This window comes from Peromyscus maniculatus, chromosome 8 (assembly GCF_049852395.1).
Source record: "Peromyscus maniculatus bairdii isolate BWxNUB_F1_BW_parent chromosome 8, HU_Pman_BW_mat_3.1, whole genome shotgun sequence".
Taxonomy (NCBI): domain Eukaryota; kingdom Metazoa; phylum Chordata; class Mammalia; order Rodentia; family Cricetidae; genus Peromyscus; species Peromyscus maniculatus.
In genome coordinates, this window is record NC_134859.1 from 93,178,714 (window position 1) to 93,204,597 (window position 25,884).

A 25,884-nucleotide genomic window follows, 5' to 3' on the forward strand; every position below is an offset into this window, starting at 1 on the left:
GGCTCCGGCTGGATTTCCCACTAGATGTGCGTGGACACTGGTAACCTACTGGAAGGCATTTGTGAACAAGAAGCCTAAGTGTCCTGTTGCCACAGTCAGGTCCAGCATTCAAACCCTGGGGATAACCTAACAACTTCTGCCCTTCGCTGCCTGGGAAACTACCCTTCAGTACCAGAAGGGTTCAAGGAGATGCTGAGGCCACTGGCCATTTGGACATGAGCAGAAGTTCTTCAGAACATCCCAGGTTCAGGATCCCTGCCCCTCTCCCTAGGACGATTCAGAGCCCCTTCTGGATCAGCGAAGCGGTCCAGGTCCCAGACCCCGCCTTGCTGCTGTCTCTTGCCTTATTTCAGTACCACGACGCGGACAGCTCCCGGGCGGGCGCGAGCCTTGCGAGGGAGGAGGCGCGCTGAGCCCAGGGCGGGGGAGGACCCGGGAGGGCGGGGAGGGCAGACGCTGGAGGGCGGGCGGGGCCCGACAGCCCTCCCTGGGGGCGGCGCCCACCCCAGCCCGGTGCCGCTGAGCCCCAGGACTGACGGAGACACCAGGAGCCAGGTCGCGGGTGACTCCCAGCAAGTGCTGCTACGGAAAGATGCCAGTCCGCAGGGGCCACGTCGCTCCCCAAAACACTTACCTGGACACCATCATCCGCAAGTTCGAGGGCCAGAGTAAGTGTGAGGTTTTGGGGTGTGGGGGACTATCTGCGTGCTAGTTGGATGGCAGGAGGGGCCAGACTCCGTACTAACTTCTGATGGGGTAAAAGGAAAAGGAGAGGATGTGAAGAGTTAGATTCTGAATACAAAATGTTTCGTTTTGATGTCCCCAACACCTCCTCCATACGTTCTGTGTCCGGGGCACAAGGCAGCTCTTACACCTCCCACAGCAGTTTTCTTGGTGTCCCGAATCCTGGCCTCCCCCACTTACCCCTCCAGACTATCCCCTAGAGGTTTGCTTGACTTCCTGCTTTTTACTCAGTGAGCAGGTCTGACTCCCGGTGTCACAGTCCTGCTTCCTGGTCCAGCCTCCTCCACTGTTCCAGGAGTCCTGGGGCCTTCCTCCCACCCTGCTGACCCTAGCAGTCCTGGTCTTTCCACAGCCCCCAGGCCTGACTCCGGCACCCCTACTTTCCTCTTCCCTACCAGAAGGAATAACCTTCCCCCAGAACTTTTGGTCCCCCCACTCTCCCTCCCCTGACCCCCAGATTCCCCATTCTGGCCCCTGTTTGCTCCTGCACATAACTCCTCTTCTCAGCTGCCATCGGTCCCTATAGTCTTTCTCTCCCAGCCTCCCAGCTCTGGCCGCCAGGGTCTTCCTGCCTTCTGCCTCCCACTCCAGGTCGTAAGTTCCTGATCGCCAATGCGCAGATGGAGAACTGTGCCATCATTTACTGCAATGACGGCTTCTGTGAACTCTTCGGCTACTCCCGTGTGGAGGTGATGCAGCGACCCTGTACCTGTGACTTCCTCACCGGCCCTAACACTCCAAGCAGCGCTGTGTCTCGCTTGGCACAGGCCCTGCTTGGTGCCGAAGAGTGCAAGGTGGACATCCTCTACTACCGCAAGGATGGTGAGCCGCGGTGGGACCAAGGGTTCCGCAGCCCATCTTTCTCATCCGTCACAGAGTGGCCTGGGGGAAGGGTCTGAGCTGAGAGCCAAGGACAAACCCGATCCCCACTCTGGACCTGGGTTTTGTTAGTAGAGGAAGGTTATGAGCACTGGATGCCTTATCTTCGAAGGGACCTGAGACTGAGCTGAGCCAGCTATTGGTACTGGTCTAGAACGGAGGTGCTCGCTCTGCTTTACCTCCCCCATTTCCTGGCTCTCCACTCTGTCACTGTCAGCCCCAGCTGCCAAGCAGCTGGGACGGAAATTAACCTTCCCTCATCTCTGTCTGCTCTGGGGATTAAGGGAGGAGCCAGCCCCCCAAGGCCTCTATGGCTAGTCAACGCATGGGTGCTGCTACCTGGTTCACTGAAGTCCAGCTCTTTGGGAAGAGAGTCTTGGGTTTGCCTTAACCAGGTGATTTACCCAGATGGACTTAGTGTTGTTACTGCTGCCCAAGTCCTCAGAAAGTATGACATAAACACAAGCCAGGAGCTGAGGACCAAGAGATCAGCAGCCTTTGAGGCTCCCTCCTGGAGACGGGGTCCTGAGTGGATGAGGGTAGTGGAACTACAATCGGAAACTGAAAGTTTCTCAGAAATCACCAGTCTCCCCACCTGACTCTGGTTCTGCACTGGAACTACCCGGAGGCATGTTTTGCAAAACATACCTTCCCTGGAGAGAGGCTGACTCAGAGGGTGCAAGGTGAAGCCAGGCAGGTGTATCTGGGGGAAAAAAATCCCCCAGTGGTCCTGATTTGCTGCCAATTTTGAGAACCACTGGTTTAGATAACTCCCTTCATTTCCTGGGTGTGGAAGGTCCTTTCTCAAGATCCCATTGTCAGGAGCCCTCCCTTGGAAATGTTTATTCTGAGTAATCCCAAGAAAGAAAAGACCTCAACTCTCTCCATGCTTGAAGGCAGGAATGTGGGGGAAAGAAACACCCAGAAGAGAGAAGGTGCCCCTTGGGAAAGAGCATGAGGACCATCAGAGTGCACAAACAGGGCAGGCACCTCTAGACTGGGACCAAGCAGTGCTAAGAGCCCAAGTTCCAGAGGCTTGGTGCATGCATGGAACGTGCGTGTGCGTGTGTGTGTGTTTGTGTGTGTGTGTGTGTGTGTGTGTGTGTGTGTGTGTGTGTGTGTGTTTATGGGCTTCTCAGATCCTGGCCACCCCCTGGCTGTCCCTTTTTGCTGCTAGCCAAGTGAGTAGCAGGTAGGAAGTGCTTCCACAGAGGCAGAGAACAGCAGGAGACTGTGAAGAATCTGGCTTAAGTGGGCTGTACTCACAGGGTTAACAAAGTCAGAATATTTTTAAAAAGCTGTGACTTCACCTCTTCACATCATTGCAAGGAAGAGGTGACAGTCGGAGGAGTGAGAAGGGTCCCGGAGGAACAAGATGGGACTTCAAGAAGCAGAGGTGGCAAGAGAGTAGGTCCATTCTGTTTCTTTCCTTGACCCCAGAGAGTGAGGGACAATCAGAGACTCCTGGGGAAGGGAGGTCAGGGCTTTCAGACCCTGTAGGTATCTGGGAAAAGATCGGAGTTAAAAGCCAAGACTTGGCCCCTGAGATCAAGATTCAGGTCTTCAGATGTCTGTCAAGGTACTTTAGTCTTGGAGATTGGCTCTGGGTAAAAAAGAGAAAAATTACCCACATATCTGATGCTCCATAGTTCCAGCCTTCCCCATTTTCCCTCAGGCCTTTCTTGCCTTGTTATCTAAGACTTTGACCACCTGGACCATCCTTAATTGGCTTGAAACCAAAAAGAGCCTGCATTGCCTTGTGGTGCCCAGATAATTTATGTTTGTTCACATTAACAGTCCACTCTGACCATGTGGCTCTTTTTAATAAAGTCATATTCATATGCATTACACAATCCTGCTGAAAGGCATCCTAATGGTGACTTCTTCTCTTTCTCCCAGCCCCAACCCCTGACAGCAGGAAGGTAGGAAGGGGTCCTGGACACATCTCTAGCTGGTTTATTTATGATTCCCTCCACTTTTTTTGAGACAAGGTTTCTCTGTGTAACCCTGGCTGTCCTTGAACTCACTCTGTAGCCCAAACTGACCTCACGCTGAGAGATCCACCTGCCTCTGCCTCCCAAGTACTGGTATCAAAGGCATGTACCACCATGCCCAGCTTCCTCTTTCCCTTTAGAAGGGTAATCTACTGAAAACTCAAGTCACAGTCTGTATCCACCGAGCTACAGTTGTGTGTCTGCATAGCTAGCTCATGGGCCAGGGTACTTGATAAAAATGACCCTGTCAGAGAACCCTAGAAATCAGAGCCTTTCCTCCATTTCCCTGTCAGGAAAGAAAAATCCTAACAGCTAAGGAAGGAAGGCTATGGCATAGCTAGAACCAATAATTGTCCAGCGGGAGGCACAGGCCGTACTCAGGTCCCTAACCCCTGCATCTGCCCTAACGGACATCTGTCAGAGGGTCTAGCTCCGCGTACCTTCACCAAGTCCTATCTATACTCTCATGGGCCCAAACTAGAGTCCCTAGTCCCCAAGCTAGACTAGAGGAGACCTGGAGTTTTTTCTAGTCTGTAGCTCCTAATAAGGAGGATAGGGCAAGGGTGAGACCAGGGGATGTCCTCCCCCTCCCCCTGTGTCTTCCACATGCTCACCCACAAATGCCAGCATGGGAAAGCCAGGATGATGCAGCCACCCTCCTGGTAGCATCAGCTCACAGCATCAGCCCCAAAGGGCTCTCAGCCCAGTCCTAGGCAGGTGCACATAAAGAGATTAGGGCAGGGCAAGGGGTGTGGCTTGGTGGGAAAGACCTGGTCTTGCATGCATGAGGTTCTTTCTGGGTTTCAAACTCAGAACCCCAAAATGTAAAAGACAACAAGGAGGCTATGTTGAAGAGGGGGTGAGGGTCAGGATGGAGAGGGGGAGGGATATGAGTTATGAGAAACAAGATAAACATAGCCAGGGGGTGAAGCCAGAGCGGAAGTGGGGTGTCCTAGGGGCCAGACAGACTCACCGATCTTGGTCAGAGAAGTATGTGCTGACAGAAATCCTGGAAGGAAGAAACAGGCAGAGAATGGCTTTTCCTCCAGGGACAGAGCAAGGATGCTGGAACACTGCCATTCCTGAGCACAAACAAGGACAATTCACTCCCTCTCCCACTCACCCAGTTACTCGTGGGCTCTGAACCCACAAGGATACAAGGATAGCCAGATCAGGTTGTAGGTAGAGAAAGTGCCCTGAATTTTTCCCAGTCTTCCTAGCCTCCCCTCTACTACCAAAGGAGCCGGCATGGTGGGCGGAACAGGGAAAGCCACACAAGGACCCTACCCACTTCCCAGCTCTTGCTGGTACAAGGGTCCATTCAAAGACTCTGCATCAGTGGGGCACAACCAGGTGAAGATAGCCCTGGGAACGCCCAGAGGCATAGAAAGTCTGGTGCACCTGCACTTCCGCCCAGCGCCGCCCCTTCCCCACTTGGTTATGAGGCTGACTTCCCCAGTGCCAGAGAGACAGGGGGTATAGTGTGGCCTTAGGGACAGGAACATCACCATGCCCCACGCTGGCCAGAGTCACTGTAGCACTATGAGCCCAGGAGTGTGGCTCAACAGGCAGGCAGTGTCTCTGGTGTGGATGTCTCCCCTGGGCCCAGGCAGCAGCTGGCAGATGGCTGCCTGGTGCCTAGGAGTCCAGGAATCTGATCTGGGAGATTCCTTGCTCCCTGGAGGAAAAGTGGGAGGGAGGAATGGGGAGGCACAGCTGCACCCCAGGTTCAAATGTGGGTGCTCAGTAAGGAGTCTGATGAAGAGTGGTTCCAGTGGTCCCCACAGTAGCAGCCTTCCTATTAGACAGCTTGCACCCATTGCCCCCTCACATTCACTCAGGCTTGCTTTCTCCAGTTAATCAACCACCCCTGGCCCAGATGACACAGACCCAAACCTGCCCTCTGCAAAAGCAGCTTGGCTTTCTGATTTGCATGGTCACCTGAGCCTGCTGTCCCCAGGGAGCCTGCCTTTGGGAACTGACACCTAATATATATAGTACACGTAAGGGGTGTCCAGTCCCAGGCTGGACTCTGAGACAGGCAGCATTTTAACTCGCATTGATCCACCTGCCAATAAGTCCATGGTGAGACTCTAGAGCAAGGAGAGGATAGTGTGGCCAGAGGCATATGATGCCAACAGCTGGATCTGGGACTCTACGATGTTCTGTTTCCACAATGCCTTCTCCCTCCCTCTTTAGCCCCCCCCCCCCCAGGTCACTGCCCTGTCTACTCCCTGGTCCCAGCCTCTGCCTGGGGGTGTCATTCTAGCTCAATCCTCAAAGATGAGACCCTTTCCTTTTTTCCCAACCCCTTATCTGCTAAGAGACTAGGGGTCCTCACCCCGAGTCTCCTGCCAGCTCCGACAAATCGGTTTCCCAGAGCTCCCGTTTGCCTCTACCAGGACCTCCTGCGGCCTAATGTGCCAGCTGGCTCCATGCCCAGCACTTGATGTGTTCTTAGCAAGTCCTTCCAGCATCAGGGAAGCAGGCATCTTTGTGGGATGGCTATATGGGAGCTGAGCCCAGGGCCATCCAGAGCTACAGGAGGAGGATGACATGCCCTCCCTCACCCCCCCCCCCCTTAATCCACCCCCATCTGCTCAATTTTAATTACCACAGAAGCAAACCTCAGGGCTAAGCCCTGAGCTGAGGGCTGAGCATGAACTGGACCTGATGCCATATTATCTCCTAATGAGCAGCTCTGCCCTGGGAAAGGAGGGGGCGGGCACCTGCTGGACAGCTTCACCCATCCTCTTCCAAATAGCTCTGGTCACTGTCCAGGTCTCTTCTTTCTAGTGGATATCCTTCACGTGACCTTCACTCAGGCCCTTCCTTAGGCAGGCCACTGCAGGAAGGGCCTCCTCAGTGACCAACCCTATCCCCAATAATGGGGTTCGCAGCCTCCAGTTTCCGCTGCCTGGTGGATGTGGTACCCGTGAAGAATGAGGACGGGGCCGTCATCATGTTTATCCTCAATTTTGAGGACCTGGCCCAGCTCCTGGCCAAGAGCAGCAGCCGAAGCCTGACCCAGCGACTGCTGACACATAGCTTCCTGGGCTCTGGTGAGTATTATCAGGGGACAGCCGTGGTGAGAGAGAGTCAAGGCCACCCCCCCAGCCCCAGCTGCTCTGACCCTGACCCTGATTTCAGAGGGCTCTCACAGCAGGCCGAGTGGACAGGGGCCTGGCCCAGGCAGGGGCAAGTACAGAACCGTCAGCCAGATCCCACAGTTTACACTCAACTTCGTGGAGTTCAACCTGGAGAAGCACCGCTCGGGCTCCACCACAGAGATTGAGATCATCGCTCCCCACAAGGTGGTAGAGCGGACGCAGAATGTCACTGAAAAGGTCACCCAGGTATGGGTCTACAGGGCAGGGGTGGTGGGCTGTGTCAGACCTCCAGGGTCCCTCCCTTCCAAGGTCTTGGACCTCAGTTCTTCTGAGGCTATGACTAAGCAGAGAGAGATGTGACTTGTCAACCCCCCTCACATCTTAGTCTGAGGTCTCAGCCTCCTCCTGTACAGTTTGAGTCTGATTCTTCAGACATGAAGGCCTGCCCTGAGACCACAGCCCTGAATCCCAGCTCCTGAAACCGGCAGAGGCTGAGGTTAGCAAGGCCTGTGAGGACCTTCTAGGCCTAGAGATGCCAGGAATGTTGGAGGAGAGAGCACACAGGCCACCATAGGACATGCCTAAGGCTCTGCCATCACAAGAAAGGAGTGGTACAAGGTCAAGACCATACAAAGAAAAAGAAAGAAAGAACCGGGCTGTGGTGGCACACACTTTAATCGCAGCGCTCGGGAGGCAGAGCCAGGAGGATCTCTGTGAGTTCTAGGACAGGCACCAAAACTATACAGAGAAACCCTGTCTCAAAAAACCAAAAAAAAAAAAAAAAAAAAAAAAAAAAAAAAGTGAGGAAGGAAGGCTGGTATGAGCCCCCGCTCTGCCCCTTTGCCTGTGGGGTGATGGCCATTTCCACCCTCAGTGTGTGTACAGAATGCCTGGCAGAGGTGGGACTGTGCTGGTACCTCTAGCTAACTTTGAACAACATCCTGGGGATCCATTCCTAAATGCCCCTTCTGCGCAGCTTCTGCTTGGTCAACCCAAGGCAAATGTCCCTTCCTGGATCCTCTGTTTCAGCTGACCCCACAGTCCCTTCCAGAGGGAACGAATAGAGCCCTGCTGGAGACTCAAGTAACCAGGATCCTGGCACTGACTCACTATGTGACCTTGGACAAAGGACACCCCTACCTTTGGGCCCCAGAGCTATCGTATGCAGGAAAGAGTTAGGCCAAATGGTCTCTGAGGACCCAGTGACATTAAGTAGTGCCAACTCAGGAGACAGAATGAGCTTTGTCAAGCCATAGAGAAGAGCTAGGCACAGATGAGCAAGAGACTGAAGAGGGGACAATCCGTTTCCTGCCCCTTCTCATCTGAAGCTCAGCCACTGCCGGAACCCAGGTATGGAGGAGACCATTTAGCCTCACAGACAGGACTAAGAAAAGGCCTGGCAGAGAGGAGAGTTCTGACATCCCAGGGTGTGGCAACGTGACCTGTCACCTTGCATCAGAGTTCCAGCTGCCAGGGAGGCTTTGGTGGGTCTTGGTTGAAAGTTCACATGGACCCAGAGCTGGCTAGGTGAAAAGACACAGGCTACTGAGCTGAGTCACCGTGGGGCCAGGGCTGCATAAGGGGGTAGAGAAAAAAAAATGAAAAGAGAAGGTCCAAGCCCATGTGGGATTCCAAGTGGGTTCCTGGGAAAGAAAATGATGGGCAAAGGCTGAAAGCTGGACACAACTGAACACTGTGGCTCCGTCTGGACACCAGATCAGGACCACTTGAGTGGAAATCAGTCCTTAGATCGATTTCTTTCTCCCTGTGATCCCATCTACTAATAATGATCTTGTCTGCAAGATCAAAGTCTTGCATAGCTGATTTCCTTAGAGCAGAACTAACTGACGATGGAGGAGTCAGTGGTCAATCCCTCATCAACCCCAGCCCTTTGGAACAGTGTCAGAGCAGGATGACAGAGTAGGGATGACCTAGAAGCAAGCAGGTACATCTTGTTTAATCACAACCCTATGCAGTTGGCTGTCCTGTCTTACACACGGGGGGGGGGGGGGGGGGGGGGGACAGGAGTGTCACAGGTTACAAGGCTTGCCCTAAGCGCAGATGAAACAAATAGCAGCCCTGGAATTTAGCATGGGGTGTCTGGCTTCAAAACACATGCCCTTCCTAATACCCCAGATGCCTTGCTTCACGCTAGGCCGCTGGGAGGAGCCTGGGGAGTGTTTGCTTCTGTCTTGGCAACTGTCCGTTGCTACGGTCTCGGAGGCCAGGGGACAGGGGCGAAAGGAAGCACCGTACAGATTGTCATGACTCCTGAGTGATCTAGACGGAGCTCCGTGGAGCCCAGGGCCTGATGCGTGTCCAGACTGGCTGAACTCCAACCCAAATTCGGCTCTTTCCATGGGATGCTCTGAGAGCTGGCCCAGGGAGGACCCTCATTGGCCCAGGGAGGACCCTCAGGAGTGAAGACTCATCTGGAAGTGACTAGTTCCCATCAAGAACCCGAAACTTGGGTTGGGAAGTTAGCTCAGTGGTAGAACACGTGTCTTTCACATATAATAAGGTCCTGAGTTTAATCTTTAGCACTAAAACAAACAAACAAACAAACAAACAAACAAACAAACAAACAGAACCAGAAGGCCTCCAAAGCCTGTTGAAAGCAAATAGTCTACCAAACTGTCTCAATCTAGGCTCTTCCTTGGAAATAACCAAGATGGCACTAGGTCTGACCCTGCTCACCCTAAGAGGGGCTGTTTCTGAGAAAGCTTGTGAGCTTCCTGGGGTCAACCATGTGGCAGAGTTGTATTCTCCTCCTCTATCCAGCTTCCTCCTGACACACCTGTCCCTTTAGGAACCTGCTCCTTCGTGTGCCCATCCTTTGTCACCCTGGCTTTCACGACCTTTGTGACTTTACCCACAGCTTTCTCCCTGAGCCCAGACCTTCCCCACAGACCTGACTTGTTAGTGTTGGCTGTCCCCACTGACCACCCACGGCTTCCATCCCAGGTCCTGTCCCTGGGTGCAGATGTGCTGCCGGAGTACAAGCTGCAGGCACCGCGCATTCACCGGGGCACCATCCTACACTACAGCCCCTTCAAGGCCGTGTGGGACTGGCTCATCTTGCTTCTGGTCATCTACACAGCAGTCTTCACGCCCTACTCAGCCGCCTTTCTGCTCAGCAACCAGGATGAACCGCAGCGCGGTACCTGCGGCTACACCTGCAGCCCACTCACGGTGGTGGACCTCATCGTGGACATCATGTTCGTGGTGGACATTGTCATCAACTTCCGGACCACGTACGTCAACAGCAATGATGAGGTGGTCAGCCACCCCCGACGGATCGCTGTGCACTACTTCAAGGGCTGGTTCCTCATTGACATGGTGGCTGCCATCCCTTTCGACCTGCTTATCTTCCGCACTGGCTCCGATGAGGTGAGCACACCGGATCCATGCCAGCAGCCATGCTGACCCCCTCCCCGCCTCACAGCTGCGGGGCACATCGCTGAGGCAGGCAGCAGATGGAAACAGAGGGGCTCAGACATCCGCCATCTCGCAGCCCCAGAGAAAGACTAGCTATGCCTCCAGCCCTAGGGACCATCCCTCTGCCCCTCTCTCTTAGCAAAGCCCAATTAGAGGATTAGGCTACCAGTTGGTCTAGAATCCTGCTCCCCGTGGGATGGACACACTACAGTCCTACTCCTTATGCTACCTTGGGAGCCATCCTTGCCATAGAGTTAGAAAGGGGTACACAGGCTGCATCCCTGTGCATCCCTTCAGCCCCTCTTGCCTCAGCCCTTCTCTATGGCCACTCTGCTTCCTGCGGGTAGCATGGAGAACATTTTCATGCCATTCTGCCTTCTGAGTTCCAATCATTCTCCAATTGCCCCTGCCTATCCAACAGGGGATATCAAGTATATCCTACCTCCCAAATCCCCCCCCCCATTGAACCATCCCTAAGTCCTCCCCTTCCTTCCCCACCCCACTGCCCCTGCCTACACGGAGTAGTCTTCATCCCTACCTTTTCCCCAGGCTTTGTCCCCTCTACACAGCAGCCAGGGCAAGTCTCAGATCTCTTAGCCAACCCTGCCACACCTCCCTCAGAACCTTCTATGGCTCCCAGTACCTTTGGAGGTAAAACCAAGATCTTTCTGGATCCTCAGACCCAATGAAGTGGCCACACACACCTTCCCACTTTCTCACCATTCTGTCACCTCCTGCTCTGAGTTTCAGGTGCAGGGTTATACTTGGTTTCCCACATGGGCCACACCACTTCATACCTCCATGCCTCTGTGGCCCTCCCTCCTCCCTCCTCCCTCCTCCCTCCTCCCTGTCTACCTGGAGAACCAGCTTCATTCCCATGATGCACTGCTGCATCATCTCTATGCGTCTCCCTTGACCTGCTCCTGCAGACTTGACCTCTCCTCCTTGCTCCCATTGAATTTCTCCTAGCAGCCTGAATGTTGTTCTATGCTTTGGCTGAGAACGCCTTAAGGCTCTTAGCTTACATTCTACTGCCTAGTGCCTGGTACTTTCCTGAGTATCTGTAGCCTGACGATGTGATCACAGAGGCAAAAGAACAGATGTAAGCCTTGAATATGCCTCTCCCTGACTTTCTCCGCCTTCCCCTGCCCTCAGACCACCACCTTGATCGGGTTACTGAAGACTGCGCGCCTTCTGCGCCTGGTGCGTGTGGCCCGGAAGCTGGACCGATACTCGGAGTATGGGGCCGCTGTCCTGTTCTTGCTCATGTGCACCTTTGCGCTCATTGCGCACTGGCTGGCCTGCATCTGGTACGCCATCGGCAACGTGGAGCGGCCCTACTTGGAGCCCAAGATTGGCTGGCTGGATAGCTTGGGAGCACAGCTCGGCAAGCGCTATAACGGCAGTGACCCAGCCTCGGGACCCTCTGTACAGGACAAGTACGTCACGGCCCTCTACTTCACCTTCAGCAGCCTCACCAGTGTGGGCTTCGGCAATGTGTCGCCCAACACCAACTCTGAGAAGGTCTTCTCTATCTGCGTCATGCTCATTGGCTGTGAGTGTGACCTGGTCCTGTGCAGGGTACTACCCCTTGGGTGCCGCATGTAGATCTGTGTGTACGTATGTACCACTCATATAGGGATTTTAGCAGCTGTTTAGACACTGCTCTAGGCCAAGTCATTGGCAGGGCACACTGTAAAATAAAGCATGGAGCCCTTGTTTAAAAATAATTTTTAAAAATTTGGGTGGTGACAGTTGAGAACTAACCTGGGCTCTTAGCACAGGCTGTGTGCCATGAAGCTGGTCCTCCCAAGCACTCAGTTTCCAGAGGGGAAGCCAAAGGTCTTGACTTTGTGGGAGACCCATAGTTAGGAAGTCTCTAGCCGGAGTCTGCCCAGGAGCCAGCTGGGAAGCTGGGTGCTCACAGTCTTGGCACAGAGCTCCCTGCCTCCCAAAACGCCTGATTTAAGAACTCTAGAGGTGGTGTGGAAATTCACACATTAGGTTGCCTTGTTCTAAGTATTTAGAAAAACAAAACAAGGAAATGGAAACGGGGTGGGGGGGTGCGGGGGTGGGGATGTGTGAAAATGGGAGGCCAAGAGTTTTCCAGGTATTATGTTTTTGCAACTCGAAGGAGAAAACAAATCTGAGGTTGGGGAAAAAATAATTTTCCCTAGTTCTTTCTTTGAAGAAGTCTGACCTCTGAGCCCAGAAGAGGCCAGACGGCACAAATTAGGGTGAGAAGGGCAGGTAGCCCCGGGGTCTTTGTCCCTTGCGTGCATTAGTGCTGTCCGTGGTGGCGCTTCTGCAAAGGGGGCCTTTCCCGGGGTCCTGCAAGGACTGGGAAGGCAGGAGCCGCTCCAGAGCCCCTCACTCACATCTCGCCCCGCCCCCAGCCCTTATGTACGCCAGCATCTTCGGCAACGTGTCGGCCATCATCCAGCGCCTGTACTCGGGCACTGCGCGCTACCACACGCAGATGCTGCGAGTCAAGGAGTTCATTCGCTTCCACCAGATCCCCAACCCGCTGCGGCAGCGCCTGGAAGAGTATTTCCAGCATGCCTGGTCCTACACAAATGGCATCGACATGAATGCGGTGAGCCCTGCGGCCCTGATGGGGAGTGGGTGGGCCACCGGCTGTGAGCCTGGTGCAGGCTGCTCCCCACCCCGACTCCCCACACCACACCCCCACAGCACCCCACACCCACAGCCCCAGCTGCGCTCCGAGGGACTCGCCACGCCCCCCACCCACAGGTGCTGAAAGGCTTCCCTGAGTGCCTGCAGGCCGACATCTGCCTGCACCTGCACCGTGCGCTGCTGCAGCACTGCCCGGCCTTCCACGGCGCCAGCAAGGGGTGCCTGCGCGCTCTCGCGGTCAAGTTCAAGACCACGCACGCGCCGCCTGGGGACACACTGGTGCACCTGGGCGACGTGCTCTCCACGCTCTACTTCATCTCTCGAGGCTCCATCGAGATCTTGCGCGATGACGTGGTCGTGGCCATTCTAGGTGGGTCGTGGGGGTTGACCTGGGCATTGAGGCTGGAGAAGCCCAACCCAGACCGCCTTTTTCCTAACGAGTATCGTGGTACCTTTTACTGACCAACCATGGGCCAGGACAACAAGATGAGTAGCAGAGAGGTTTTTAAAGGTTGGGTTTTTTTTTTTCTTGTTGGTGTTATTGGTTTTTTTGTTGTTGTTGTTGTTGTTGTTTGTTTGTTTTTGTTTTTGTTTTTGTTTTTTGGTTTTTTGAGACAGGGTTTCTCTGTGTAGCTTTGCGCCTTTCCTGGAACTCACTTGGTAGCCCAGGCTGGCCTCGAACTCATAGAGATCCGCCTACCTCTGCCTCCCAAGTGCTGGGATTAAAGGCGTGTGCCACCACCGCCCGGCTTTTGTTTTGTTTTTTTAAAGATTTATTTATTTGTATTTTATGTACATTGGAGTTTTTGCTGCTTCTGTGTCTGTGTGAAGGTATCAAATCCCCTGGAACTGGAATTACAGACAGTTGTGAGCTACCTTGCTGGTGCTGGGAATTGAACCCAAGACCTCTGGAAGAGCAGCCATTGGCTGAGCCATCTCTCCAGCCCTTAAAGGTTTTGTTTTGTTTTGTCCAGTGGGCAGAAACACAGCAGCAGGTGGAGGTCACAGAACAAGTTGGCCCTTTCGGCTTCTTCTACCATGTGGGTTCTGGCACTCAAACTTAGGTTCCTGTCAGGCTTGGCCACAAGCCCTTCAATTTACTGAGCCATCTTGCTGGCCCCAGAGAGTTTTAGCTTAAAGAATCCTTAATACAGCCCTTTGCCTGCCATGTGACCTTGGGCAAGTCTGTTGACTTTACGTACCTCAGGATCCTCTATTTGCATCGTCCTTGTCCTTGGCTCCAGTCTCTGACTTCAGCTTGGTCTCCATGACCTGGTTCTCTTCCAGCCCCCTCTGGCCACCCTTGTCCATCACCCTGCCCTCGGTGGCTGGTCACCCAGGGCTAGCACTTGGCTCTCACCTCACTACACAGGCCTGCCTAGGCCAGCCCCTTGTCCACAGCCCCGCCTGGGCCAGCCCCTTGTCCACAGCCTCGCCTGGGCCAGCCCCTTGTCCACAGCCTGAGCCACAAGACTCCTCAGAGCTGTGCCGCAGCCCCAATGTCTCCTTAGCGCAAAACAGGTGGATGGCTGGGGATGTGGCTCAGTTAGCGGAGAGCCTGCCCAGCACGCATGAAGGCCTGGGTTTGATCTCCAGCACTACACTAATCAGGCATGGTGATACATGCTCAAAGCTAGCCTAGGCTCTAAGAGACCCTGTCCAAAATAATAAAATAAAATAAAATTTTAAAAAGCCAGACCACGTGCAATAGATCCCAACTTGACACCATTACTGTCTCTCAAAGGCAGCCTTTTCAGTGTCCCCTGCCCTTCCATTGGCTGGGCTAAAGCTAAGAACTGCAGGAATATCCTGACAGTTTCTGGTCCTCTGCCCCCATCCAGTTTCCTTGCTGATAGATCTGCTTTCTACACCAGCCTCCACTGGGTCTGGTCCTCCTGGGCAGGTGTGAGGAGCTCCGTCCTGAGGCCTTGCATGAGGTACATCCGGGTTCTTCTGCCTTCTGAAAGTCAACCGACACACATCTGCAGGGATTCCTCTCCCACTCAGAACCCTTTGATAGGTCCCTATGGCCTGTGGACAAATGTAAACCCAGTCAAATCACTCTGTGAGTCCAGGCCTCCATGCTGCAGCTAGACAACGAGCCTCATCACCCTGTGGCTCCAGTGCCTCTGTTCACACTGCCATGGTGACTTGAGAACCCACCCTGTGCCCGTCAGGCAGACCCAGGCATTCTCCAGGCTGGCCTACAGCATGGACATGGACTCCCCTGAGTCCTTGCCTTTCATCCAAGCCAGTTACGAATGCCACCTGCATGGGAGGGATGATGAATATTAATAATTAAGAAGCTGGTCCAATTTGAGTTTCAGTGAGAGACAAGAAATCCTCTCAGCTTGTCCCGAGTAGAAATAGACATTAGATCACAATTTTTCATGTGTTAAAAAATGAGGGTTGGTATTACACTGCCCAGATATCAAGGTTCAGGGTTCCATATGTGACCCTGGCAAGTCCCTTCTTTCTCTCAGCCCCAGTCTCCTCTCTTCCATCCTGTTCTCTTGGTGGTACATGCCTAGCCTCCGTCTATCCCTCTGTCTGTGCTAAACTATTAGTGTCCCTTGTACAGTGCCACAAGGCAGAGGCGTCAAAGAAACTATGGTCCATGGCACTTGTGACTCTGGCCTCTCTTCCCTCAGCCTTGACTATTCGGGCATGACCACATTCTGTTTCTTATGCCCAAATTCCCTTCCTTCTGGGGGCCTAGCCCCCGATTCTCTTGGAACTGTACCCCTTCTGAAAGCCCCTGCCCCCTCGTCCTAACAACGGTAGGCAGTATGAGCCCCTCCCTCTTGCATGGTCCAGAGCTCTTGGTGGCATCCAGTTCTAAGATAGATGATTCTGTAACCTTGGCAACTTAAGTGCCCGCCTCTTAGGGACTTGAAGGGTTCCTAATAGGAGAGTCTCTTACTCATGTGTATAACCCATTGCCAGCATAGCTCCTTGGCTCTGAAAGGACCTAGCGCTTGCGTCACATACCTTGACTATGTACCCTACATCCACCCTGTGACTGCCATCTCTCCTTGTGCCTTGCATTGATCTAGCCTAGGGCCTCTTGCGTTGAGGGATACTTTCTCAAACATGGCCACCTCTGCCCCTGCAAACAGAGCAGGGGAGTAGGTGACATCGTTACGCCCATTTGAAGGTAGGAGACACTCTAGTGCGGACGGGAGATGCCCTGCCGGGGTTGCCCTGCCAGGGTTGCCCTGCCGGGGCCATGCTGGTGCCCTGCCGGGGCCGCCCTGCCGGGGCCATGCTGGTGCCCTGCCGGGGCCGCCCTGCCTGGGCCATGCTGGTGCCCTGCTTGTGCAATGCAGAGTAGGAAGACAAGAACAGAAGCTCCAGGTCCTGCCCGGGGAGCTGGAAGCTTCCATCCTTGGGTCCCTGGTTGTCTGCTCCCTAGCGTCAGTGGCTCAAGGGAACAAAAGGGAACTGAGCAAGGAACCTCTAGTGTCCTGACTGCCTCCTGTACCCTGGGCCAGAATGGGAACTGTGCTAAAGAATATAGACAAAATAAAGGACATTCTGGTGGGAGGTGGTTCTGAGGGTAAGAAACAAAAAGAGAACCCATATTCTCAGGGCAGGAGCACTCTGAGGGGATCTGAGGCAACTGAGGACTGGTGAAGGCCCTCCTCATCCTCCTCTCCATCAAAGCCAGCCCATGCAGCCCTGTCCTCAGACCCCCTCAGCACCAGGCCCCAGCTCTGTGGGATCTCCGAGGTGGGAGGTACGAAGATCACAGTCAAGGGGCCCTGAGAGAAGCTCTTCATAAGGGAGCCAGACCCTGGAAGGACCACCATCCTTCTGGCTGGCAGGGAAGAATGACATCTTTGGGGAGCCTGTTAGTCTCCATGCCAGGCCAGGCAAATCTAGTGCGGATGTGCGTGCCCTGACCTACTGTGACCTGCACAAGATCCATCGAGCAGACCTGCTGGAGGTGCTGGACATGTACCCTGCCTTTGCAGACACCTTCTGGAATAAGCTGGAGGTCACCTTCAACCTGCGGGACGTGAGTCTGGGCCTGTGGGCCAGGGTGGTGGAGGTTCACAGGGAACTAACTGCCGATAGCACCCAGCCAGCCTGCTAAGGAGTTGGCCTGCTGGCCTAAGGGACTCCTGTGACCCCTCCCCTTCCCTTCAGCTCCTCCTGCATCCTTTGCTAGGATGCTTCTGTACCTACTATGGCCAACATAGCACTAACTATGGTGATAGCTTCAATTTAATGAGCAGCTATTGTGAGCTACGTACTGGGCTTCTTTTACGTTGTTTTATTTAGTCTTGTCCTTGTATGTGGATGTTCTTATCTCCGTTATCTAAGTGAATAAACTGAGGATCAGAGAGGGTAAGTTAATTGGCCAGAGCTGTGTGGCTAAAAAATGGAAGAGTCAAAAATATGAATTCAAGTTGTCTGGCTTTGAAACCCAGGCTTTCCCATCATACAGCACTAACCTAAAAAAAAAAAAAAAAAAAAAAAGATGGGACCTGACATCCAGAGGGTTCATGGTGATACAGCTGTCTTTTAAGCTTATCATTCAGCAATCCAAGAGAAATAAAGTGACATTCGTTTAAAGAACCAAAGAAGCCACATGGGTATGCAAGAGAAATCCACTTTCTGGGGTACCTTAGGATTAGTATTGCTGTGATAAAATGCCGTGACCACAATCCAGTTGGGGAGGAAAGGGTTCATTTCATCTTACACTTTGTAGTCCATCAGCCAAGAGAGTCGGGGCAGGAACCTAGAATCAGGAGCTGACGCAGGGGCACTGGGGGAACGCTGCTTACTGGCTTTCTCCCATGACTTTCTCAGTCTGCTTTCATGTAGCACCCAGGACCACCAGCCCAGGGGTGGCACCGCCCACAGAGCGCTGGGCTCTCACACATCAACCAGGATAACGCACCGTTGGCTTGCCCATGGACCACTTTGGTGGGGGTCATTTCCTCAGTTGGGGTTCCCTTTTCCCAAATGACTCCAGTTTGTGTCAAGTTGATGTGAAACTAGCCAGCACCTCCAGTTTGCCAAGGAGGGTGAGCCCTACAGACTCAATGGGAACTCAGAGGGGCCTTCCTGCAGGAAGAGTCTGAAATCAACTAGAAGAAAGAGGGGAAGGACTGCCTGTCAGGGGTACACTGAGCCTTGGCACCTCCATTATTTCTTGACCACCATCCCCCAGCCTCAGGAGAAGGGCTCTCATGACCTAGGCCTGCTATACAGCTTCTAGAGCAGCAGGCCTCAACCTGTGGGTTGTGACCCCTTTGGGGACCAAATGACCCTTTCACAGGGGTCACCTAAGACCATCAGAAAACACAGATATTTACATTACGATTCATATCACTAGCAAAATTAGTTATGAAGTAGTAGCAAAAAGAATTTTATGGTTGGGGTCACCCCAACATAAGCGACTGAATTAAAGGGTCGCAGGGTTAGGAAGGTTGAGAAGCGCTGCTCTAGAGTGTGGGGCTAAGGTGGATTTTCTTATGTGGCTGCCCCTGCCTGGCGGGTCCCTCTGTGACTCTGTTCTCTTCTTGAACTGCACAGGAGGCATCCAATAAGTACCCTGCTTGGTTGGCCTGGCTATTGGGAGCCATCTGGTGGCCTCTGTGTCCAGTGGCTGAACCCTAGGGCAGAAGGGATGTGGTCTCCGTGGTCTTAGCTGCCCTGAGTCAACTGTAACCTCCAGATGCCCTCAAGTCGCATGGTGCCTGAAAGGGGCAAGTCAGAAATGCTACCATGGATACCACTAGACTGGGGGTTCCAGACCCAGGCTTCACCAAAAGACAGTGCTCACTGGCCCATGCTGAGGTGTGAGGTGTTGGGACACTGGAGAGGAGACAGTGGGGGAGGAGCCCTTCTGCTGTCTACCCTCAGGTCTTGCCATTCGTAGAACCTTCTCCAAAGACTTTTCCAGGGGACTCTACTTGGTCACCTGGTATGAGGTCATCATCTCCAAACTTGTTTCCTCACCAGAGGCCCTCTTAGGAGAGAGCCTGCGGGAAGCTACCTAGAGCTCCCGTGGTGAGCACAGACACCCGTCTCTACCTTTTCATCTAGCTCTAACAAGGGCCAGAACTAAGGACAGAGAGGAACAAAGAACGAGACCCTGTCCCAGCTTTCCTCCCTGTTACTTGTTGTTCTTGTTCCCTACAAGGCAGATGGGGGTCTCCAGTCATCACCCCAACAGGCCCCAGGCAACCAAGATTCCCAAGGCTTCTTCCTCAATGGCATCAATGACAGTCAGTCAGGTGAGTCCAGACAGGCCCTGCCCAGGGCCTTGCCCAGCCTCCATCCCCTCCTAGTATCCCCTCTAGTCTGCCTCTCCTTGGTTTCTCAGCCACTCGGTGGTGGGGAAAGATTCTTCCTTCCTTGGGCAAAGGGATAGAAGCCATTATCCCTCTTCCCAGCCCTGCTGGCCCGTGTCCTCTGAGTCAGGGATGGAGAGCTCGCTGGATGCTGGGTGATGCTTTCGGGGCTGGGTACCATATGTGCCTGAGGTTCTATATCAAGGGGCTGGGAGAGCCCCACCCTTCCCCAGCCTGCAGCTCTAGGAGCAATGAGACAGGGCTGGAAATCCCCACCCTGACCAGTCATTCAAGCTGAGCCACACCCCCAACCCCTCCCAGGGATACACCCAGTTGGGTCCTGGAAGCCAGACTTCCATAAGAACAGGACCTTGTGCTCAGGGCACCCAGGTAAGGAGAGCCACTCCTCATACTGTATTCCCATGACAAGTAGGGGGAGCACTTGGGCTCTGATGAGAAGGAACAGGCCTGTGGAATCAGACGGAGCAAAGGTTGTCCCCTTCCCTCCTGAAGGTGCAGCCCCTTCCCTAAGCATCTCAGACGCATCTGGGCTTTGGCCTGAATTGCTACAGCAAATGCCCCCAAGTCCTCCAAACCCACATCAGGACCTGGATTGCTGGCCCCGGGAACTAGGCTGTAAGTTAGAGCAGCTCCAGGCCCAGATGAACAGGTGAGAACCTCCCTGGCTAGGGTGGGGCAGCTGCAAAGGATCCGGCTGGGTGTAGGCGCCGCCTCCTGGCAGCCTTGGGGCATCGCTGGGTGCCTGGTTGGGTTTTAGAATGGCAGACACATACAGCCTAAGTTTCTAATTCTATGTCACTAAGTATAATCCCTCGGATGGCTTCCTCCAGCAAACCCTACTACACGCCAAGGAAGCATCTTGTGGGCAGCAACACATTCGTGTACAAGAACAAATTCCAGAGGTCCTGGGGAAGGGGGTGTTTCTTGCAGATAGTGTAGTGAAGGCAAGGAAGGCAGTCCTGGGTTCAAATTATGTAACCCACAAACTAGAGGGTGCGCAAGCTCTGAGCTTAACAGCCTGGTGCCTCAGTTTGCCATATTGTAAAATAGCTACAATTAGAATACCTACATCAAAGGATCATGAGGACTGAATGTGGTATGAACCATGCCTAGTCCCTGATGTCCTGAAAGACAAGGATGTGCTAGGGGGAATCTGGGCAAAGGCTGTGGACCCTAGTGGGGAAGTCACTTCAGGTGGGTCTCAGGCTGCCACTTCACTCAGTGGGAAGAGGTCAGGTCACAAAATTGAGAGGTTTCTTTGGGATTTGAGCTGCTCTCCGAGCCCTGACTTTGACATGTCTGCTCTGTCTGGCAGACTGGAGTCCCGCATGTCCTCAGACCTCAGCCGCATCCTACAGCTACTTCAACAGCCACAGGGCCACAGCAGCTACATCCTGGGTGCCCCTGCCTCCAGTGACCTGGCCTTGTTTCCCAAAGCTTCAGTGACTCGGAGTCCAGAGCCCAGGCTTCTGGTGGGACATACGCCCTCTGCACAGGTGAGAGATGAGGGGATCCGCAGGGTTTCCCTGAAAGCAGCTTCGAGTTTCTCCCACCCTCCATTGGTGCGTCTATGGCAGGATTAGAAGCTGCATCTCCTGCTGCCCTGTTTATGATTTACATCACCTGATGGGGCAGCCTGGACAGGCTGCTGGCAGAGTTCTGTGATCACAGACCCCACAGCTCAGACGGGGACAAGAACCTGAGGTTCCCACCATCTCCCTGAGGAGGACAGGTAGAGCTCTTGCTAGTTCCATCCCAGAGGTCAAAGTGGATCGATATCCACTGGGGACTGGGGAGATGGCTCAGCTGGGAAACTGCTTACCATGCGAGTATGAGGACCTGGGTTCGAACCCCACCACCCATGTAAAAAGATGGGCATGGCAGTATATACATGTAATTCCAAGGCTGGGGAGATAGACAAGTAGATCCCTAGGGTTCACTGGCCAGTCAGTCAAGCATAGTTGACAAGCCCCAGGTCCTGTAAGAAACCCTGTCATAAAAAAACAAGGCAGATATCTCACGAGAAACAGCATCTGAGATTGACCTCTGTGTACTTATGTACTTATGCACTGCACACACAAAAATATTCACACACGTGGGGCCGGGGGAGGTGGTGGCTCACGCCTTCAATCCCAGCACTCTGGAGGCAGAGCTAGACAGATCTCTGTGAGTTTGAGGCCAGCCTGGTCTAGAGAGAGAGATCTAGGACAGGCACAAAGCTGCACAGAGAAACCCTGTCTTGAAAAACCAACCAAGCAAACAAACAAACAAGCAAACAAAACAAAACAAAACAAAAACACTCATACTCACTCATATATACACAATACTCACACACACACACACACACACACACACACACACACACACACACACACCATACACACACATTCATGCACAAAATGAGGAAATATCTAGCCTGACCTGGAGGTGGGGTAGGGCTCCATACACAGTATACCTCCTTCTCTTTCGCCTCTTTCCCAGACTCTAAGCTATGGTGACTTGGACAAACATATTCAGAAGCCCAGGAGTTTCTCCCCCAGGATGCGTCACTTGGCTGTGGCAATGGACAAAACTCTGGTACCATCTTCAGAACAGGAACAGCCTGAGGGGCACCTGTCACCTCTGGCCTCATCTCTGTGTCCCCTGGAAGTCCAGGGACTCATCAGTGGTCCCCGCTTTCCCTCCCTTCCTGAACACCTCAGCTCTGTTCCCAAGCAGCTGGAGTTCCAGAGACATGGTTCAGATCCTGGCTTCATAAGGAGTTAGGGCCATTGGACCCCAAGATAAAAGACACCATGAGGGAATTGATATACAGTGAGGTGAGAGTTAAGCCTCTTGGGGGAGCCAGACAGCCCTCTGATGGAACTCTGAAAACCATTTTTGCAGAGAAACTACAGACTGCTGAGCCAGGTGAGGTTGGCCTGAGCAAAGAGGCTCAGGACTTGGCCCAACCCCTGGGGGTTCCATGTAACCAGCAAGCCAGGCAGGGGGGTTACTTCACAGGGCCAGTGAAGAAGGGAGAAGCTTCTAACATGGAGTCTTGCTTAGGGCTGCATGTGATCACCTCCCAGCTCAGAATCATCCTTTGCCTCAAAAGCCCAGAACCAAGGCCAGGGTTGACCAGCGCTTTCACCAAAAGCCTCTAACATGGCTGGAGTTAGAGGTATCCTCTGTGGTGAACCTGAAAGATGGAGCTCTAGTCCCCAGCTCCTCTACTGTTCAGAGTTCCATGACAACATCTGGGTCCCTTGGAGGCATGCAGTGTCACACAGCTAATAAAGTCTTGAACATTTCATGTTGGGCTAGATGTGTAACTTGTCTGAGCATCATCATGCAGGTGTAAATCCTTCTCACATGCAGCCTGTTGGAGACGTGAAGGTGGAACTGAGTCCAGGAGCTCCATAGCCCGAGGCTATCTCCAGATGAAGGAAACAGAGATATGGCCTAAGTGTCCATAGAGAATCAAGACAATAGTCATTTAGCTCTCAAGACAACCTCAGGGAGTGGGCATTACTGTCCTCACATGAGAGATCTTGGGTCGGTAGCAGAGAGACTTACCAGAGCATGGGTGGCCCTCTGAGCATGCCAGTATTGTTCTGCTTTCTGATCTGGTGATGAGCACGTGGATCTATTCAGGTTAGAAAAACATGTGCACTCCCATATGTAAATTATATTTCAATAAAAAGTCAAACTTAATATACTAGAAAAAGGAGAACATAATTCCAACCCAGACTATTGCACTTGAGAAACCTTTTAAAACAGCATTCTTTTTTTCCTCTGCATATAATTCTAATCTAACTCTTACCTCCATTTCCCCCTCCTTTTGCAATATCTACCTGATGCCTCAGAGTCTGTTAGTGATTAGATCAGCACATACTCACAAGTGTTACACAAACTGAAACCTTAAAGTTAACTTTTTGTACCCTTAATAAGACTTCGACACTAGTTCAGAACAACATATGGGGGCTTGGGAGGTGGCCTGGTGGGTAAAATGCACGAGGACCTGAACGCCCCAAATCCTCATAAAAATCCCCGCAGTGCCGGGCGGTGGTGGCACACGCGCCTTTAAGTGGAGCACTCGGGAGGCAGAGGCAAGTGGATCTCTGAGAGTTCAAGGCCAGCCTGATCTACAGAGGGAGTTCCAGGACAGGCTCCAAAGCTACAGAGAAACCTTGTGTTGAAAAACAAAAACAAAAAACCCAACAACAACAAAAATCCCTGCAGTAATGGTATACACTTGTAATCCTGGCACTGAGACAGGAAGAGGGATCTGGCCAGCCAATCCAGCCTAATTGGTGAAGTCCAGGACAATGAGAGATCTTCTCAAAGGAGGTGGGTGGTGTTCCTGAGGAACAGCACCTGAGGTCGTCCTCTGGCATACACATGTGTACAGATGCACTCCTTATGTACCTCCTCACACACCTGCACACAAAGCAAAGAAAAGTAGTTCGTGCCTGTAAACCCAGCACTTGGGAAGTTGAGGCAGAACAGCCATGAGTAGCAGGCCAGGAGCCAGAACAACCAAACAAGATAATCCAGCCATCCAGAAAAACAACCAACGCAATTGCAGACGCTGGCAAGTATCTCTCAATAATAATCTTAAATACAAATAGCCTGAACTCACCAACAAAGATTTAAAAACCAAGTTCCCGCTATCTGTTGTCTCCAAAGGACGCATTTCACTGGCAGAGACACCTACAGACTAGTAGTTGAAGGCTGGAAGTCAGTCTGTCAAGCAAATGGTCAAATTGCATCTAGTCAGAAAGCCCACATTCAGAGCTCGCTCCCTCTTAAGTCTGGAAGCCTAACTCATGGAAGGGAATCACCCACAGTTAAGGTGAGTCTCCCCACCTCAATGAACCTAATCTAGATAGTCCCTCCCAAGCACTGAAACTTGTCTCCTAGTCCATTCTAGAGTCTCTAAGTCAGGAATATTAACCATCACAGGACATTACAACAGATTGCGAAGAAATCCAGAGGAGCATTAGGGAATACTCTGAAAGTTTATATTCCACCCCTGAAAAAAATGTAGAAAAAACCCCCATATATGTGGATTTACTGTGGGTACCTGTACACATGTGGTACACTTACATATACTCAGGCACACACAAATACACATAAAAAAATATTTTTAAGTTGTGTTTTATTATACTGCCTAACAATTCAATACAAACCCTTTCAGTATCGTTGAAAGCATTTAAATTTATAACGATGTATCTAGATCCAGGCTTTTCTGCATTTCAAACTCATGGCACACAGACATTTAAGGTTGGGTTTGGCAGAGCGAGGAACGTAAGTAACTAATAGCCAGGTCCATTGAAAACCAATCCTAGAATTCGGGAGTCTTTCTAGTGTCTATAGGACAACGCAGGGGAGTCTGGATCAAGCTGGCCTGGCCCTGAACAGTTTAAGAGTGTCCGTAGGGCTGGACAGGGTTCCCGTTTGGCACAGGCTGCGGTTTGCCGGGATCAGGGCGATGAAATAAACGGAGCAGGTACTCCATTAAGGTAGATCTGGCGCGTTACTCGCGGCGGAGAGAGGCATTCAGAACAGCAGCAGCAGCAGCGAAAAAGTGACAGGCTTCACGCTTCAGACCCTTGGCCTAGAACTTGGGGGCGAGCCGAGGCGTACACTTGCCCCCAGGCCACCCACGCCCCCATTCACCCGCACTGCGCCGTTATCCGTCTGACTGACATCTTGGCTAGCCAATGATCTTTGGGACTTCAAAAGAGCCCGCCTCCGGGAGTTGGGCGGGGCGAACAAGCAGAATGACAAACATTTCCGCCAATAGTGAGGAGGGCGCTGGTGCTAAGGCTCTGTTGACCAATAAGAAGAAGGAACAGTTTGGAAAGGACGTATCCGTCAGCCAACGCTCGTCGTCGCTACGGGATCGCGTGGCTTCCGTTCCGAGAGGGCGGGCCGGCATCCCAAACGGAAGGTGGTAGTCGCTGCCGGAGCTTGTTTGAAACTGGTGGTCGGGCTCGGCGGAGTGTGAGTGTAGCAGAGGAGTCGCTGGAGGGCTAGGCCGTTCCGGCGCGCCCCGGCCCCGCCTCCTCTCGGACTCGCTGACCCAAGCCGGGCTCCCCGCCCGTCTCGTGCCCCAGCCCGCCGCCTCTCCGGCCGGCTTTGCGGCCCAGCCGCCACCATGTCCCTGCACGGCAAACGGAAGGAGATCTACAAATATGAAGCGCCCTGGACTGTCTACGCCATGAACTGGAGCGTGCGGCCCGACAAGCGCTTTCGCCTGGCGCTGGGCAGCTTCGTGGAGGAGTACAACAACAAGGTGGGTCGTGCCGGGGCTCCGCTTCCAGCTGGCAGGGAATGCTCGAGGTGGGCGGTAGCCCCAGATCCCACAACTCTCTGGCGAACTCTCTTGCTTTTATTGCAAGGGGGTGGTCCCTCTGTGGCCCCGTTGTTGAGGGTGTCACACTCGCTACCTTGTTTAATTCTGACAGCCGGGGAAACGGAGGCATAGTGTTGTGACATGCCTGAGGCACCTAATATTTTGGGTGGTAGTAGCAGGTTTCAAACCGGAGTTTAAATCCCCCTAAGCCGCGCGTCCTCCGTCCCTCCCGTTTCCCCCACTTCTGCCGCAGTGCCTCTGTTGCTAGGCGGGGGGCGGGAGAGAGGCAGTGGAGGAAGATGCGGGCGCTTGGATTGGTGGTCGTGCATTCCTGGCCACGCGAGATTTCTGTTAGGGCTATTTATTGCAAGATCTTCCCCATCTCAGGTGTTTCTCTTGGATACAGAGCC

At 53.1% G+C, this 25,884-nt stretch overlaps 2 protein-coding genes across 3 annotated transcripts in view; both read left to right on the top strand.

The window, feature by feature from the left end:
- Positions 1-531: 531 nt before the first annotated feature.
- On the top strand, positions 532-22,017 carry Kcnh6 (potassium voltage-gated channel subfamily H member 6). 2 transcript variants are annotated; one of them, XM_006970517.4, is made up of 13 exons: positions 532-668; positions 1,336-1,566; positions 6,518-6,679; positions 6,768-6,973; positions 9,692-10,117; positions 11,321-11,720; positions 12,562-12,761; positions 12,920-13,172; positions 16,630-16,823; positions 18,960-19,053; positions 19,624-19,780; positions 20,447-20,627; positions 21,613-22,017. In XM_006970517.4, the coding sequence occupies exons 1-13, from the start codon at positions 593-595 to the stop codon at positions 21,895-21,897; spliced, it is 2,865 nt and encodes a 954-aa protein (XP_006970579.1). In that variant the 5' UTR covers positions 532-592; the 3' UTR covers positions 21,898-22,017. The 2 variants fall into 2 exon arrangements, with proteins under 2 accessions (XP_006970579.1, XP_042138913.1); XM_042282979.2 differs by lacking the exons at positions 20,447-20,627; positions 21,613-22,017 and having other exon boundaries at positions 18,964-19,053; positions 19,624-19,771.
- Positions 22,018-24,883: 2,866 nt separating this feature from the next.
- Dcaf7 (DDB1 and CUL4 associated factor 7) overlaps positions 24,884-25,884 on the top strand; it is a 28,209-nt gene continuing 27,208 nt past the window's right edge. The window contains exon 1 of the mRNA XM_006970516.4: positions 24,884-25,414. Coding sequence (XP_006970578.1) covers positions 25,277-25,414 — 138 coding nt within the window. The 5' untranslated portion in view covers positions 24,884-25,276. The remainder of the gene's footprint in view (positions 25,415-25,884) is intronic.

Coding starts and splice junctions, on each gene's coding strand:
- Kcnh6 (XM_006970517.4), top strand. CDS start 593: ATGCCAGTCCGCAGGGGCCACGTCGCTCCCCAAAACACTTACCTGGAC. Junction 6,680..6,767: donor ACATAGCTTCCTGGGCTCTG/GTGAGTATTATC, acceptor CCCTGATTTCAG/AGGGCTCTCACAGCAGGCCG. Junction 13,173..16,629: donor CGTGGTCGTGGCCATTCTAG/GTGGGTCGTGGG, acceptor TCTGGCTGGCAG/GGAAGAATGACATCTTTGGG.